This window comes from Peromyscus eremicus, chromosome 4 (genome assembly GCF_949786415.1).
Source record: "Peromyscus eremicus chromosome 4, PerEre_H2_v1, whole genome shotgun sequence".
NCBI classification, from domain to species: domain Eukaryota; kingdom Metazoa; phylum Chordata; class Mammalia; order Rodentia; family Cricetidae; genus Peromyscus; species Peromyscus eremicus.
In genome coordinates, this window is record NC_081419.1 from 62,995,451 (window position 1) to 63,012,500 (window position 17,050).

Below are 17,050 nucleotides of genomic sequence, written 5' to 3' on the forward strand. Positions count from 1 at the left end.
AGGGCATAATCTGTCTGTCTTTATGAAAATCAGCACACATTCCTGTTCAGGATTGGTGCTTATATCAGCTATGTGGCATCCTTACCTGAAGGCCAACTGTATGCATTATTTTTGCCTTTTTCTCCATATTGTTTCAGGATGAGAGATGCTTTTCACAGCAATATACATTCATATAACTGTTAATCACTTATCATATACACTATCACATGGAAGATTATACTAAAACTGTGCTCCCCACTCACAGATAGAATAAAAGGTAGTTGACCAAGGAAATAAGAGTGATGTCCCTCTCCTTCTCCTTAATGATTCAGTTGAGGAAACTGTGCTTTCTGCCTCTATAAAACCAAATGCTTCTTGATCATCAATCTGGTTCCCAAAGAATGGAATTACCCTAGAGACACAGAAGTGCCATAATTGAAAGACATGACTGTCACATGGATACCTTTTATTCCTTTTGCTAGCGAATCAGATAACTGAGAAGATTATTTTGTTGGTGGGATAGGATAACCAACCCAATCACATGAAGAACTGATGTTTCTATCACAGAATGTGGACAGAGATTTTCCAACTATATGTTAGAGGATACACTATAACATGTCATATTATTTGCAAGCTCACATATATCCATTGGTTGTTATTTTCAGCAAAGATAACATTATAAATGCAAGAAACATGTCAGATGATAAGATGCAGGTCTAGTGTTCTCCACTGTGAAAATCAAATCTACCAGATTTACTGGACTGTGGGCTGAGAATGAGGCAAGTTAGTTTGGACTGGTTGAGCAGACGGATGAATAACATCAATTCTACCTATGAAGGACACTATGTCACTAAATTTGCCATGCTTTCAAGATTGATGCTTCTGTGCAACTTGATAAAAGACATTTCTGTATGGAACAACTCTGTACATTTTGATTCTGTAGTCTGGTACACTATGTAAGCTTCCTTTACCCTGTGCTATTCCACTTTCTTTTCAATATTTATTGTTCTATTGTTTTACATCTCCAAAACTGTTAGCTACTTAAACTTTATGTGTTTCTATTGTTGCTGTTAAGCAGAGAAAGAAACAAATTTATTAAGAGAAAGTGGGAGATAGACCCAAAGAGATGACTCATGGTTAAATGCACTGGCTGTTCTTCCGGTGGATCCTTGTTAGATTCCCAGCAGCCACAGGCTGGCCACAAACATTTGTAATTCCCATTCCAGGGGACACAAAACCCTCTTCAGGCCTCTGCAAGCACCAGGCACACATGTGGTGGGTGCATAGACATACAGGAAGGTAAAACACTTACACACACACACACACACACACACACACACACACACACACACAATCTTTAACAAAATAGAAAATAGAGAAAACTTCTGAGAGTAGAAGAAATTCCAAGGTAGAAATATAACTTTGATTGTTATTTTTGGCTTCTAGATTTCTAGGGAAAGCTGAACTATACGTGATCTGGAAGACAGAGTATCCTTACAGATTATAAAACATAAAATGCTTTATTTTACAGATTTAAAAAAAATGTGTATCAGAGTCATTAAGTGCCTTGAAGAAATTGTGGTGTGTGTGTGGGGGGGGATACACATAAATGCATGTGAACTTCATGTTATAATATGATTGGCAGCAAAATGAAATGCAAGTGTCTGCTCCAAATTGAGGATCTGCTACTCTCTGCCTTGTGGATACTTGTGACATTGTGAACATTAAAAAAACTTTTTTGATTCTTTGGAGGACAATAATATAGTTCATGGATTAATTCACTATATAGAAATTTGTAAATTCATGGTGATGTGAAGTTATATGATAAAATTTAAAATGATTGATTAATTACTGTAAACATAAATATGGGCACAGTACCATTTATCAAATGTCTCTGCTGATTTCTTTGTTTTTTATAATGAAACTGTTCATATCTGTCACAGCATTATTGTTCTAAAAATATCTGGAGTAAATAGATATAAAACTATTACTACAAAATCAGATACACATTAAGCATGCAGTAGAGCTTAGTTTTTACTATTTGTAAAACCTTGACAATACAACCTTAAAAGTTGCAGGAGTTTTAAATTTAATCTTCATAAAATATATTGCTTCTTTATTTTAAGTGGTATAGAATGTAGAGATGATCAAATTTGAGGATAACCACTCTTTCTCAGATATGGAAATACTTCCTCATTGAATTGTTCAAAGTGCTTTGATGCTTATTATATTTAAAATGGTGTCTATAAAATAGATTATTATCTTTCTACTGATAGTTTTACATTATTTAAAGCAACTATTTTGACACTCAGTGAGGGCATAGATGCAGAATGAGCTGGGCAGTCACTTTATTAAGAAACAAATGCTTTATCCACTGTTGTATAAATAAGCAGAATTAGGTAAAAGGTGTTATGTTAATCTTGCAGACTGAATGAAACAAAATATATCACAAAACAGCTGTGTGACAAGTTGACTGTTTTTCTAGTTATCATGACTTACAAAAGTGAAGGGAGACAAGTAAAATAAAAGATTTTTCTTTCTTTCTTTCTTTCTTTTTTTTTTTTTTTTCTCCTTGTCAATGTATACTCCTTTTTATTTATTTTCAATATTATTATGTGCAGAGCTGCACAGTTTTTCTCAAATTATCAAATTATGTTTTGAACAGAATTATCATCAATTTAGATATTTGCTATTTACTTCAAGGACTTCATTGTTTACAGTGCTTTTTTCACTTTTTTATGATTATAATTCAGAGTCACTGTAGAATCTATACAATGACACAGGTAACATAAAGATGACATTTAGATATCTCTGAAATGATCACTTACAGTTTTTACTTGAGGTGAAACTGTTGATACATACATACATGGTCCTCTCATGCATTTTGATATAATCAATAATCTAACGTATTTTCAGTTTTATTACTGGAGATATTGGAATGTGCATGCATGTCATTCTCAGTCACAGTTCATCTTCTCAGAGTTGCTAATGAGTATAATTCTTCATACATTGTATGAGGCTGTAGAAACTACGGATCCTTGAGAGATTTAAGTGGTTGTGATATACAGGTCTGATTGCTCATCTGCAGAGCCAAACAGTAAATTGTTGGCAGAATTTAATGACAGAGAGATATGAATGAATGGTTTATCCTTTTCTCCCCATCTCCTCCCAGCATCATTTATTTCCTTGATCATTTCTTTCAATTCACATTAAAGTTTTAATATCACATCATTTTGAAACATCCTAGATCAAATTGTCATCATCTTATTGTCTATAATTTTTTAAAAAATCAATAAAACAACATATGGACTCCAGTGTGCTACACCATGGGCAGAGTTGAAGCATGGGGAAAGAGCGCTGAAAAGTATATGAAGGCAGTGTCGGTGTACACATGTATGAAATTCTCAACGAATTGCAATTAAACCTACTCAAGTACTTTGTCTCCTTCTGTCACAGTATTTTAAAGTAATTGTGAGAAAAAAAAATATATATATATATGAAATTAAGCCCAAGGGAAAATGTTTATTTCTATTTTCTCCTAGTGGTTTTTGTCACTTTGATTCCAGGCAAATTTGGACACACTGGTAACTTGGATCATTTACTAATACTCAGAGGAATCTTATCTACACTTCTCTTTAATGCATTTTTCACCTCCTTATTCCTTAAACTATAAATTAATGGGTTTAGCATAGGTATTATCACTACATAAAACACAGCAGCAAATTTGTCTGTATTTAGGGAATGGCTCGATTCAGGTTGTAAGTACATAAAAATTATTGTCCCGTAGTATATGGCAATAGAAGACAAGTGAGAAGCACAGGTGGAGAAGACTTTCCGTCTCCCTTCCCCTGAGTGCTTCTTCAGGATTGCAGACACGATGAATAGGTAAGAGATGAGGACGATGAGGAGAGAGCAGCATATGTTGAACCCAGCCATGCTTAGCAACATCAGTTCCTTGACGTGAGTGCTTGAGCAAGCTAGAGCCATGAGAGGAATATCCTCACAGAAGAACTGGTTCACTAGGTTGGAGTCACAGAAAGACAAAAGGAACGTTGTCACTGTCTGAATAAGTGCTGTGACAAATGCATAAAAGTATGTGGCAGTGGCGACTTGAAAGCAGAGTCTCCTCGGCATGATGATTACATAGAGCAAAGGGTTGCAGATGGCCACATACCTGTCATAGGCCATTACAGACAGCAGGAAGACTTCACACACAGAAAATGTGGTGAAGAAACACACTTGAGCTGCACATCCATAAAATGAGATGCTTTTAATCTCACGCAGAAAATTTACCAGAGCATTTGGAGTGACACAAGAGGTGTAACAGAAATCAACAAAAGCCAGATGGCTGAGGAAGAAATACATGGGAGACTGCAGCTGAGGGCTGATTTGGATTAACAAGACCAATCCTAGGTTACTCATGACACTAAACGAGTAAATGATAAGAAGGATTACAAAGAGAATGACTTCAAGTTCAGGATCTTCTGTAAGCCCCAAGAGGATGAACTCTGTTACTGCTGAGTGGTTGCCTTTGGCCATTCAGTACATGTAGAGTGCTATATGATCACAAACTCCAGATGGTACCTTCTGAGTGACCTTGATTCTGTAGGAAACCACCCAAGTTTATATTAAAAGAGACGAAGCAAATATATTACCTTTACTAAAAAGAGAATTCTGGTTTGCACTCCGTTTGTAGGGTTTTGCTTGCATGGTAATTTTGACATGGTCTAAATAGGAACTCAAAGACCAGAAATTCTTCAGGGAATAAAGTGTAAGTTCAAAACTACATTTACTGCTTCATTGCTTGAAATAATAATCTTGAAGTAACATGTACACATTAAACTGGAAAAAGCAAACCTATGAATAAATATTGTTCCACAGAGCCTAGAGGTAATAACTTTAAAAATACATTAAATATTTCTGTGTATAAAAATACTTACCATTAAGAAATGGTAGTGTATAATGCCTTGAGACAAAGTATTAACCAAATATCTCTCTAGGGCATGCAGTTAGGAACATTTATATAATTTCTTATTTTTGTATATCTAACTGCTCTGAATTTTCTTCTGCTATGTGTGGTATTTATGAATTTCAAAAAAGAAGAAAAAATATCAATAATGGTTTAAAAGTAATATATCAAATATCCATAGATGCACACACACATGCATATGCATGATTAGTTTTTCTATTTTAGATAAATAATATGTTTTATTTAATTCAGTAATATTGGTTTATCATATACCTTCAAGCATTCGGCATCAGAAGGAACAAAATAAAATCAATTTTTTTTTGAGTTTTGTTTTTCTAGATTGCTCTCTGGTCAGTGGAAAGATGATGGATTAAAATTCTTCTTTTAAGCACAGTAGAGGTGGTACTGTTTCCATTTATCCTACTCTCAGCATCATCCTAGTCTTCTCAACAGCCTACTAGATTGACAGTGCATATGCTTAGAAGGAGAGAATATGTGACCACGAAGACACTTATATTAGAAATTATAACCAATACTATCCCAGGTCCCTGTCCATAGCTAAAGGAAAAAATTCACTGATTTCTGGAAAGGCCTGAAGGTTTACTTGTTTTGAAATTTTGGATTACAAAGGAAAAGATGAACTGAAATGATACCTGAAAAATTTCTAAAAGGCTCAGCGCTATTTCCAAAACCCAGAGACTTCCTTATTTTATTAGAATATGTTGAAGGTTTGTAGCTGTTGCTTGGGAAGCTAAAGAGCTGTTAATTCTTCATATGATCCAAGAGGTAGGATAGCTTCCATAATAATCAAGTGGAGAACATTTGATTGTCTCATGCCCTAGCAGCTTGTTAGGCCAACACACACACACACACACACACACACACACAAACACACACACACACACACATGCACACTGCAGGTTTAAAACATAGGTAGATATCTAACCATATATCCCCCTATAGTCTAAAAACTGAACAAAAAATTATAAAGATACCACTAGGTTAGAAGTCTCTTTTTTTCTAATTTCTTAAGATTTTAGTTATTTTACCTTTCTGTTTTGAAATTAAAATATAATTACAACATTTCTTCTTTCTTTTCTTCTCGCCAAAGTTTTCTATATACCCTTCTTGCTCCCTCTCAAATTCATACCATTTTTTCATTAATTGTTATTGTATGTATATACATATATATTCCTATATATAAACTGCTCTGTCTGTATAATGTTCTTTGTTTGTATTTTTTAAGGACAGACCTAGTTGCAATACTCAACATGCCAGTGAGAGATAACTATGATCTTGATTTTTGTGTTCTCTTTATGTATTTTCTATATAATATCAATCAGTCATCATATTGAGTAGTTTTGTCAGTATATCTGAACAAATTTATAAAAATGAAATAATTTGTTTCTTCTGAAAAAAGACACAAATGTTACTTTAAGTGCTCAATAAGCAACCATTAATATTCTTAATTTTATTTTTGCTATGGGAACCTTGATAAGCTCTATTGCTATTTTTCCATAAACGTAGTAAAATTGTTTGGCGTCTTGGGATGCTTCACAGAAAGTTTCTTCCTTCTACTGGGTCTATTTTCTGGAGAATCATCAATGTGCTATACAATTTCTTCACAGCTATGAAAATCACTAAACACTTGTCATATCTGCCACATTTTTGCTCTTTCTTTATTCAATATGTGACTATCCAATCAATGGTAATCTATATAGTCTTTTTTTACACTGTGATATTCTATATCTATCTACTATAAGCAAACTTCAGGGCCCCCAGCAAAAATGGTCATATATTATAAATATACTTATATATTTATAAATGATAAATGAGCCATCATTTGATATATAGATGAGAGATAAATGAATAGGTGACAAAATGATGATAGATGGTAGATAGTAGGTAGATAAATAGATGATTGATAGGTAGATAGATACATACAGAGATAGATAGGATAGATAGACAAAAGACAGATTCATTCTTAGAAACATTAAGAATACTTTGACAGATACTTTCTACATAATTATTTTTGTCTCATCATACTTCAGTCAAGAAAACCAGACCACTTAAATACAGAATTAAGAAATAAAAATGACTAGCAAGACTGGTAGTAATTTTGTAAGAAATAGGAGATTAAAGATCAAGAAGTCTGAAGCTGGCCCATCAGAGAACATCGCATAACACCAACCTGAAGGAAAAATGAGGAGATTAATTCTTTCAATATGGAGAAGTAAAGGAGCTGACATTGTCCACAGAGTGTCATGTTTCAGATATACCTGTAGAAACTATGGACCATGAATGTCACTAGTATGAATGTCTGTGTCCTGTCTGCTGTGAAAATAGCCTCTGATTTTGTTGTGTCTTTCAGATTTAACATATTACCCATACATAATCTTGAGTTAGAACTTTGACAGAAAGGGATTCGAAAAATCACTATTCCTCAATTCTGTTAGAGCCTCTGGTTCCAGTGAAAGCACAAATTAGAACATCGGCTTTCTCTATCAGTTCAGTACATTCATTATAAATGTTTGGCATTGAAATAAATGCAAGAGTGTTCATTGTATAATGCAATTCTCTCATAGTCTTAAACCGTATCTAAATCCTTTCCAGTAGAACAGTCACAGAAGACTCACATCTTATTTTAGATATAGATATTTAGTTCATTAATCTCGCAGCCCAGTCACTCTCTTGATTTTAAACCTTCCAAATTCTTGTGAATCAAATCTGATGACAAAGTGCTGAATATCATTAACATATCTCAAATTAAGAATAATTAGAACAAAGTAGGAATAAATTTTACTGTTAAGTAGAAAGTAAAATATATGAATGCCAAGTGTAGTTTAATAATCCCAGCATATTCATATATGTCATCCTTTGAAATTTTTCTTGATCTGGGCATATGGAACATATTGATTAACCTTTAGAATTTATGGCAACTGATTTTGGTGATGACTTACATCTCATTGTTCTATGCAGTTCTTACCACCTGTTGAGTAACTCAAAAGAATACCTGATTCAGTTTGGATCCAGAATAACACTCAAACATACAAACTAATAAGGAAAGGCTCCAAATCCAGTTCTTCCAGTTGGGTCGATGTCTCCACAGATAGAGCCTGCATCTCACAGAATGCCTGTAAATCTTGAGATGTAGAAGATGCAAGTTCATATGAAGGTTTGTTACAACCCTGAAGGGAATTGCAGTTGATGTAATTATGATTTGGGAGGAAAGTGGTAATTTTTTCAATAGACAATTATTTGTCTTCTGAGAGTATAGTTTCTGACTAGGTATTAGGCCCTTGGAGAGACAGAGAACTTAGCACATGATACTGTGTTCTTCATGGTACTTAAGCTGTCCATTGCAAAGTGGGTGTTTTCTGACTCAAGGAGGTTAAGAGATGGACACACTGCCATACACCACCACTCAGTGACACTGGGTTTGGATTTGTCCTGAAAGCATGATGATATGACTCAAATTTTCAGTTTCTATTGTATAAGTTTTCTTCATATGGAGACAAAATTTAAAAAAAAAATACTTTAGCCTAATAGGAAGATATTTTCACACATTATGTATGTGCTGCCAAGAGAGGCTGGCAGTATTCACTTTAGAAAGAGGACATTACTGTTCAGTATTGTAAAAGTGAGATATCTCTCTGTGTCTGCATCTCTAGGCAAGTGGAGAACAGGTTTGCTTGAAGCTCATTCTAAAAGACACGTGTTGCATCAGCTCAGAATCTTTGGCTATGACTTCATTGTTTGTGTGGTAAGCAAATTTGTTTGCATGCTCCTGGGACTTTCAATCCAATGGAAATGGAGTGAGTTCAGAGCTCATACTGATAAATATTAGTAACTAATTTATTGTCTGCAGGACCCCTATGTTTCCTGTCATAGTTCATGAAACTGCACTAAGCTAATTTTTTAAAAATATTAAATACAAGTTATAACTTTACAGTTTTAAAATTATTTTCTCTTTTTGATTATAGAAGAATGCTGATAGAGACATGATGCTCTTTCACAAAGCCATATTACATTCTTTTATGCTATCATGCCATGCCTTAATAAGAAATGGCTGATTCACCTGGGTGTGATAATTCTTGCTACTAGCTGCATGGTCTTTATTGTTTCAACTATTATGAGTAAATTTGCTTAAAATATGATGTCCTTCCATAGGGATTCTATCCTTGAATTATATTTTTTTAAAGATAGAATGGGAATTATATAGCATATGCTAAGAGTCATATTAAAATATTTTACCTAAAAAGTTACTTTGTAAAGACCAATCAAAACACCTATGACAATAGAAAGTGCTGACCAATGCTTGACATGAATGGAACTGGAATTAGTAGTACTGTCATCAATAACCACAGCTGTTAAATTCACGAAGCCAAGACAGTTTTAGAGTTTCATATTTTTTTCAAGAAATTAGAAAAAGAGGAAAAATTTACAGTATTGCTTTTCACATGGAATATTACTAGTGTAGAGTAAGAGTACTGAAGTGGGAGAAACAGTTGAGCATTTCTGTAAGTTCTACCTCTGTCCATATAAACATTAATAGTCACAAAGTAAAGAATAGCAGGGTACAGGTGATCTGATCAGGGAAAGGAGCTGGATACAGAATATGGTGGAAGTAGGATAAAGGGAACTTAAGTGATCAGAGAGAGGAAAAGAGAAAATGCAGACTTTTTTAGGGATAGTGATGGAGTTAAATACAGAAGAAGGACGTAGGCAGGCAAAATAACAATAGCATGTCTGAAGAAGCCACAGGAATCATAACATTAACTATTTAACTAAAAAATTATACATGTTATTCTGTATACACACATGTGCACACACACACTTATATTTTTAATAAAATTTTCTCAACTGGTTTAAAAGTGCTCTATAGCTGGAGTTATCTTCAGTTCAGCCTGGGCCCGGAGCCACTCAGACCTGAATACACACACAGACGCTTATATTATTTGAACTGTTTGGCCTAATGGCTCAGGCTTCTTGCTATCTAGTTCTTATATCTTAAATTAATCCATTTCTATTAATCTATAAGTTACCACGTGGCTTGTGGCTTACTGGTACTTTACATCTTACTTCTCATGGCAGCAGCATCTGGCAGCATCTCCTAACTCAGCCCTCCTCTTCCCAGAATTCTCCTCTCTCTTTGTCCTACATATACTTCCTGCCTGGCTACTGGCCAATCAGCACTTTCTTTATTAACCAATCAGAGCAACACATTCACAGCATACAGATATCCACTGCAGTGCTCCCTCCAAGAGCCAAAGCTCACTCAATGGTACACATGAGAAGTCTTCTTTCAATTATTGGCTAGGGCTGTCCAATGGGCTCCTGAAACATACAGCCTATTGCTGTTGTCCTTGGTTTTCCCCAACAGCTAAAAAATAAGTCTCTATTGGTGGTGACACTATGCACTTCATAAACAGAACTCTAAAACCCATGAGTTGGAATTGTCATGAACGCCTCCCTCTGAGGACTAGCTTTCATAGTATCAGAAAGTACTATGCAACATTCCAAAGGAGGGAAGTAACCAACAGCCCCGTGCAACTATGATGCCTATGAACCACACCAATGACCAGCCTGACATGATAACCTTAAGGGTGCGGTAGTGGATTCCAGTCCCAATAAATACTTCTACAAATCACTCTTGCACCCAAGCCTCAGGAAACACTTTGAAAGATGGGAAGAATGTGCAAAAAGATTGTAAGAACCAGAGAATCCAGGAGTTCGCTGCGGGAGTGTATCTTCAAGTAATATCAGAAAGTACAACCATGGAATCTCACCAATATTCCTGCCTAAACAAGAGCTGAATAAGCATAACACTAACCAACATTCCAAACTAGATGGAGAAAAGTCCATGAAGTTTTAACATTACAGAAAGATCTATAGGCAACTGAGGAAAGCTGAGAGGAGAAGAGGTGGTCTTCCCTAGGGAATAGTACACTATTGGTTGTCTAGGGCTACACAATCATCCCTGAAAACATGCAGACAAGTAACATTATATGAGCTAAACAGGTTATATTTACAAAAATATGGCCATACACACACACACACACACACACACACACACACACACACACAACAATTAGTGAAAAAAAGAGTCCTTGAATTTGAAGGAGAACTTGGGAGGGTATATGGAAGTGTTTGAATGAAGGAATAGGAAGGAAGAAATGCAGTAATTATATTATAATCTTAAAACTATAATTACAAAACTAAAAGAAAAAATTGCCATTTTAAATATTTTTTTCACTTGGAAAAGGAAAATTAGATATAAATTCTTATCACCAAAATAATTTTTTTGTTGTATATTTTCATTTCAGAAATGAAAGAATGGGTTTCAAATTATTGCAAATATATATATTCTACACATTGGAAATTTCTCTATATAGGAAAGACATTTTTCTTACATACATACAATATATTAATAAGTAGACATGTTAATAGTATTTTATTGGAAAAAGATGGAACACACATAGTCTATTATTATTTATTCAAGTCATTTTCTTAATTTCATGACAGAAATGTTTGGTTCCTACTGATAATTAATTTCTTCAGAGCATCTTTCACTTCCTTGTTCCTTAGGCTGTAGATCAAGGGGTTCAACATGGGTATGATCACTGTATAGAACACAGAGGCCATTTTGTCTGTGTCTAGAGAGTGGTTAGAACTGGGCTGCAAGTACATAAAGATGAGAGTTCCATAGAAAATGGTCACTGCCAGCATGTGGGAACCACATGTGGAAAAAGCCTTGCGTCTTCCCTCAGCTGAGCGCATCCTCAGGATGGCAGAAATAATAAATGTATAGGAAATAAAAACAATGAGAAGAGAGGATATGAACATGATGCCAGCACAGGCAAAGATCCATAGCTGTTTGGAGTGAGTGTCTGAGCAAGTTAGCCTGAGGAGGGGCATGTCATCACAGTAGAAGTGATTGATGATATTGGAGTGACAATAGCAGAGGCGGAACGTGAGGATGGCGTGAAACAGTGCTACTAGGAAGCTGTAGCAATAGGGGGCAGCTACAAGCTGAAGGCAAATTCCTGGGGACATTAGGACCATATAGAGTAGAGGGTTACAAATGGCCACATACCTGTCATAGGCCATGGAAGCCAGTAGCAAACACTCAGCTGTCATGAAGGCTAGGAAACAGCCTAACTGAGCAGCACATGCATTGAAGGATATCACATTTTTTTGGTACAAGAAATTCCCAAGCATCTTGGGTGTAATGACAGAAGAGTAGCAGAAGTCAACAAAAGCCAAGTTGCTGAGGAAGAAGTACATGGGTGTGTTGAGTCTTGCATCTGTTCTAATGACCAGAATCAAACCCAGGTTGCCAACTGTCGTGAAAAGATATATAGATAAGAAAACAACAAAGAGGGGCATCTTCAACTCCTGGCGATCTGTGAGGCCCACAAGAATGAACTCTGTCACCTGGGTGCAGTTTATCTGAGCCATGAGTCTTCATGAAATCTAGAGGCCAATTAATAGAAAAGAATGAAACCAACATTGAGATAAGAATATTTTATCTTAATATAGTAAAACACAATTACATTGTTAACATGAGAATTATAGTAGAATTATAAAATAATTAACCCTTTTAGAGTCAGAGCAAGAGATGATTATGAGGAGTTTTTTTTTTTTTTTCTGGTTTTTCGAGACAGGGTTTCTCTGTGTAGCTTTGCGCCTTTCCTGGAACTCACTTGGTAGCCCAGGCTGGCCTCGAACTCACAGAGATCCGCCTGCCTCTGCCTCCCGAGTGCTGGGATTAAAGGCGTGCGCCACCACCGCCCAGCATGAGGAGGTATTTTCTTGGAGACATTTCTCTCACTCTAAACTGAGAGCAGGTTAGGAACCATTCCATTGGTTCAGTCTTTCCTGAGGTTGCTACTTACTATTTACAACTCAACATTAATTTGAATATTTAAGACAAATATTTATCAGAAAATGTTGACATTAATACCATAAAATTAATCTATTCCAATGGCATTCCATACCTATATAACATAAACTACATTTTGCTTCCATAAAAAACATACGGAATTCTTCACTTTACTTCTATAGCTACTATACACCCTACAGAAATTATGATAGCTAATTATGTGTTAGGAGTCAGATGGCTCCTATGCTTTTTCAAAGGCCCAGATAAAAGGACAAAGGGAACTGTAGTTGTTTGTCCTTGTCTACAGGCAGACTTGGCAAGCCCAGACTAAGTCAGAAGTCACTGCCTTGAAGGACTAAAGGCTACACTTTCTGGGAAACTGACTTTTTCCTTTGGGTTGTTGCCACACCTGCGAGGGTGTCGCCCATGTGACAAATGCCGATCTGGTGGGCTCACGAGGAAGGGGGGCACGTGTCTCTCGAGGCTAGGCCCCCGGCGGTCCCCTGGCAATCAGCCCGAGCAATGGTTCTTGGATACATTGTTCCCTAAAGACCAGCCTTCCGTGGATGGTTGGCAAGACTCCGGCTTCTTCTTTCCTGACAATAACAACCTCCCTGTGTCTGGACTCCCGCAGACACTCGCTTGATGTACCTGATAACTCCTCAACTGTTACACCACCACTGCCCCCAGTGATTCAAGCCCTTGGGCAGATAGCACAAAAAACCCCTACTTCAGTGGGGACACTCATGGATGGATTAGAAAAGAAAGAGCTAATGATTCAGGTTCCCACAGATTCTAAGGAAGAAAATGTAAAAGTAAAAAGATTGTTAGGTAACCCTCACTCAGCTCATGCAAACTCACAAGAAAGAAAACTTAGGAAACTGGCAACCCCCACAAGAATGGTTGGAAAGTACATTCAATACCGTATTAATGGGAAATGGTGGACACCCCCTCGTTGAAATCCCAGAAGTAGAAATTTCTTAGATCCACCCCCTTTTACAGGGGCTTATGACTAGGAAGGGAATCGGTTGGGAAAATCATGGGGAAAAAGAATGTTGTGGAATCAGTTGCCTTTTATGGAAAGGCTGGTTAGAAGCAGAAAGGTATGGTGTACATATGATAGGCAGACAAGGTCAGCTATATTGAGGGGTATAGCACCTGTGCTAAAGAGGTGGGCTAAGGCTCTTGGCGAGGACTTTGTAACTGTCTTTAATAAATTACTAGAAATGGATCACTAGTTACTGAGTGCGTGATCTGGCTCTTAGGGTTCAGGCCACAGCATGTCTCTATCTGAAAGGATTAATCATTCTGAAAACCACATTGTGTGACCACAAAAGATTGCGTCTATTGTTTTCCTTTTGCCCGTGGACTTAGTTCCTTGTTAAGATTGTACAAAATCTCAGCCTGATGTTCAGTAAAATTGCAGCAGTTTCACAGCATACTCTGGTGTCTGTGTCTGTCTGTCATCGCCGAATCCCAATTATCCTGAGCACCTTCACCCCGTTCTCCCTCGGTCTGGTGGCACTACTGAGACCCAGTCCGCAGCAGGTTGTGGTTATCAGTCCTAAGGTGACTGTGTCAGAAGTATACTGTGTTCTCTTTACAAACTTGTCTAATTTAGCTCTCTGTTGGCCTTGGCCCATTCTTCCCACTGTAAATAGTACACAGGATGCTGTACATTTTAATAAACTCACTTGGAATAAGTCATCAGCTTATGCAAGAGGCCTTGGTCCCAGCTATTATTTTGTCTTCTTTGTCTCTCCTAGACCATCCCACTTGACACCTCACTGTTTAGGATCTTTATCCTATGGGTTTGAGTCACTTACAAATGTTTATAATTATCTTAGAAATGCATATGAGTAGCATGATAACAGACACCATAATGTGCTTTATAGCCTATTTATTTCTCTCTCTTTTCTTTTTTTTAACATGAACCTCTTGTAAAATATCTATTTTATAAATGAAAGAGAAGATTCTTGAAAAGATTCAGAATCTGAAGTAAGTTTAGACAACTGGAATTCAAAAATAGGCTTTCTAACAAGGTCCAGAACATCTCATGATTATATCTTCATTATGTTCCTGTATCTTCCCTCCCAAGAAGGGTACAGATAATGTACAAGTGGGAGATAAAGATAGTCAGAAGTAAGGATCTAAGTGTGGTGATGCATGCCTGTAATCCTGGATTTTGAGAAGTAAAGGCACCAGGAATCAGGAATTCAAAGTCACCCTCATTTATATATAGAAAGGCCAACCTGGGCTACCTTACACTCAGTTTCAAAAACAAAACAAAACAAAACAAAACAAAACAAAAAAACCAAAATGCAACAAAATTGAAAAAAACAACAAATAAGAAAGATACCCAGGAAGGAAGAAAAGAATATGATAAGAGCACAGGCAATGATCCAAAGGTGTTTAGGGTATCCACACCAGTAACTCCATCATTGCATGTCTAAAATATTTCTCCTATTTTCTTGTTACATAGTTATAAAGTAATCTTCATATGAGACACATTACATGCTCACACTCATTGCATTTATACATATTTTAAAAATAACTTTAATTAAAAAGTACTTTTGCTTCTCAACTTATTTATATCAATTCACTTAGATCATGTCACTTTCTTTGTGACTAATGTACACAAACATGCCCAAACATGTATACACATGCACACACACACAAAGACAGACACATGAACTACATCAATGTGATTTCATCAGTACTGTACTTCAAGTGCAGTGTCTTCATATATTTGCCTGTCCTTTTGGAATTTTCCTGTACACCAGGTAATCTAACATATGCAGTTTTTCTTGCTACCAAATCTCATGATTTAATATGTTTCTCTATGAAAACTTAAAATAAAATTTGAAAAAAACGTAAATGACTTTATAGACATCATATTTGATAAAACATTATACAAACAATAATAGTCAGTTTCTGATATTCTGTAGTTGGTTTGATTTACTCTTCTACTCTTTGGTCTTTGGGGGTCTGTTACCCAGTTCCCAAATAAATACACAGAAGCTTATTCTTTTTTTTTTTTTTTTTTTTTTTGGTTTTTCGAGACAGGGTTTCTCTGTGTAGCTTTGCACCTCTCCTGGAACTCACTTGGTAGCCCAGGCTGGCCTTGCACTCACAGAGATCCGCCTACCTCTGCCTCCCCAGTGTTGGGATCAAAGGCGTGCGCCACCACCGCCCAGCCAGAAGCTTATTCTTAATTATGAATGACTGGCCTTAGCTTGGCTTGTGCCTAGCCAGCTTTTCTTAAATTAACCCGCCTACCTTTTGCCTCTGGGATTTTATCTTTCTCTATTCTGTATATCTTTTCTTTGCTTCTTATTCTGTGGCTTACTGGGTAGCTGGTTGGCTGGCCCCTGGTGTCCTCTCTTCTTCTTTTATTGTTTCTCTCCCTTTGTCCTAGATTACTCCTCCCATTTATTCTCTCTACCTGCCAGCCCCACCTATTCTTTTTCCTGCCTTGCTATTGGTTGTTTGGCTCTTTATTAGACCAATCAGGTGTTTTAGACAGGCAAAGTAACACAGCTTCACAGAATTAAACAAATGCAACATAAAAGAATGCAACACATCTTTGCATCATTAAAACAAATGATGTTCCACAACATAAATAAGTGTAACACATCTTCAACTAACATTCTTCAATAATTTTCTTTCCAACTAATGTATTTAAGTATCTCAGGATAATTTCAGATAATGAAATTATTTCTTTGTTTTAATTTGAGATGTTTATAGGGCAAGTAATACATATTAGGTAATTATTTTCAATTTCAATTTATTTTATACAAAGGAATTGCATTATAGGACTTCTTGAGATGGCTTGATGCCTAAAGTATTTTCTGGCCAAGCAAATGGACAGGTTTGAGTTCAGATCCCAAACACCCACATTAGAGACAAGAATAGTGACAGCATGCATCTGTAATCCAAGTACTGGGTGCACAGACACAGGAGGATGCCTGAAGCTCATTGGCCAGTGAGTGTAGCTCAAACTGAGAGCTGTATATCTTTTGGGAAATCTGTCTCAAAATAAGGTGAAAAGAAGTTAAAGTTGAGATCTCTTACTTTCACAATTGTATGTACATGTGCACTCACAAACATGCACACACACAGCATATCTCTCTTATAGTGGGTAGTCATTCCAGCTTTGATCTGGAAGTTCCAACCCCCATTGAGGCTTTGGCAACTGTCATGCCTACAAGGCGGGG

The 17,050-nt window shown here is 36.4% G+C and overlaps 2 protein-coding genes across 2 annotated transcripts; both read right to left on the reverse strand.

The window, feature by feature from the left end:
* Positions 1 to 3,573: 3,573 nt before the first annotated feature.
* LOC131908218 (olfactory receptor 5AL1-like) lies at positions 3,574 to 4,518 on the reverse strand. Its single transcript, XM_059259267.1, has one exon. The coding sequence runs from the start codon at positions 4,516 to 4,518 to the stop codon at positions 3,574 to 3,576; it is 945 nt and encodes a 314-aa protein (XP_059115250.1).
* Positions 4,519 to 11,464: 6,946 nt separating this feature from the next.
* LOC131908219 (olfactory receptor 8U9) lies at positions 11,465 to 12,409 on the reverse strand. The gene has a single exon (XM_059259268.1). It carries the CDS (start codon positions 12,407 to 12,409, stop codon positions 11,465 to 11,467), a length of 945 nt encoding a protein of 314 aa, XP_059115251.1.
* Between the last annotated feature and the right edge of the window lie 4,641 nt (positions 12,410 to 17,050).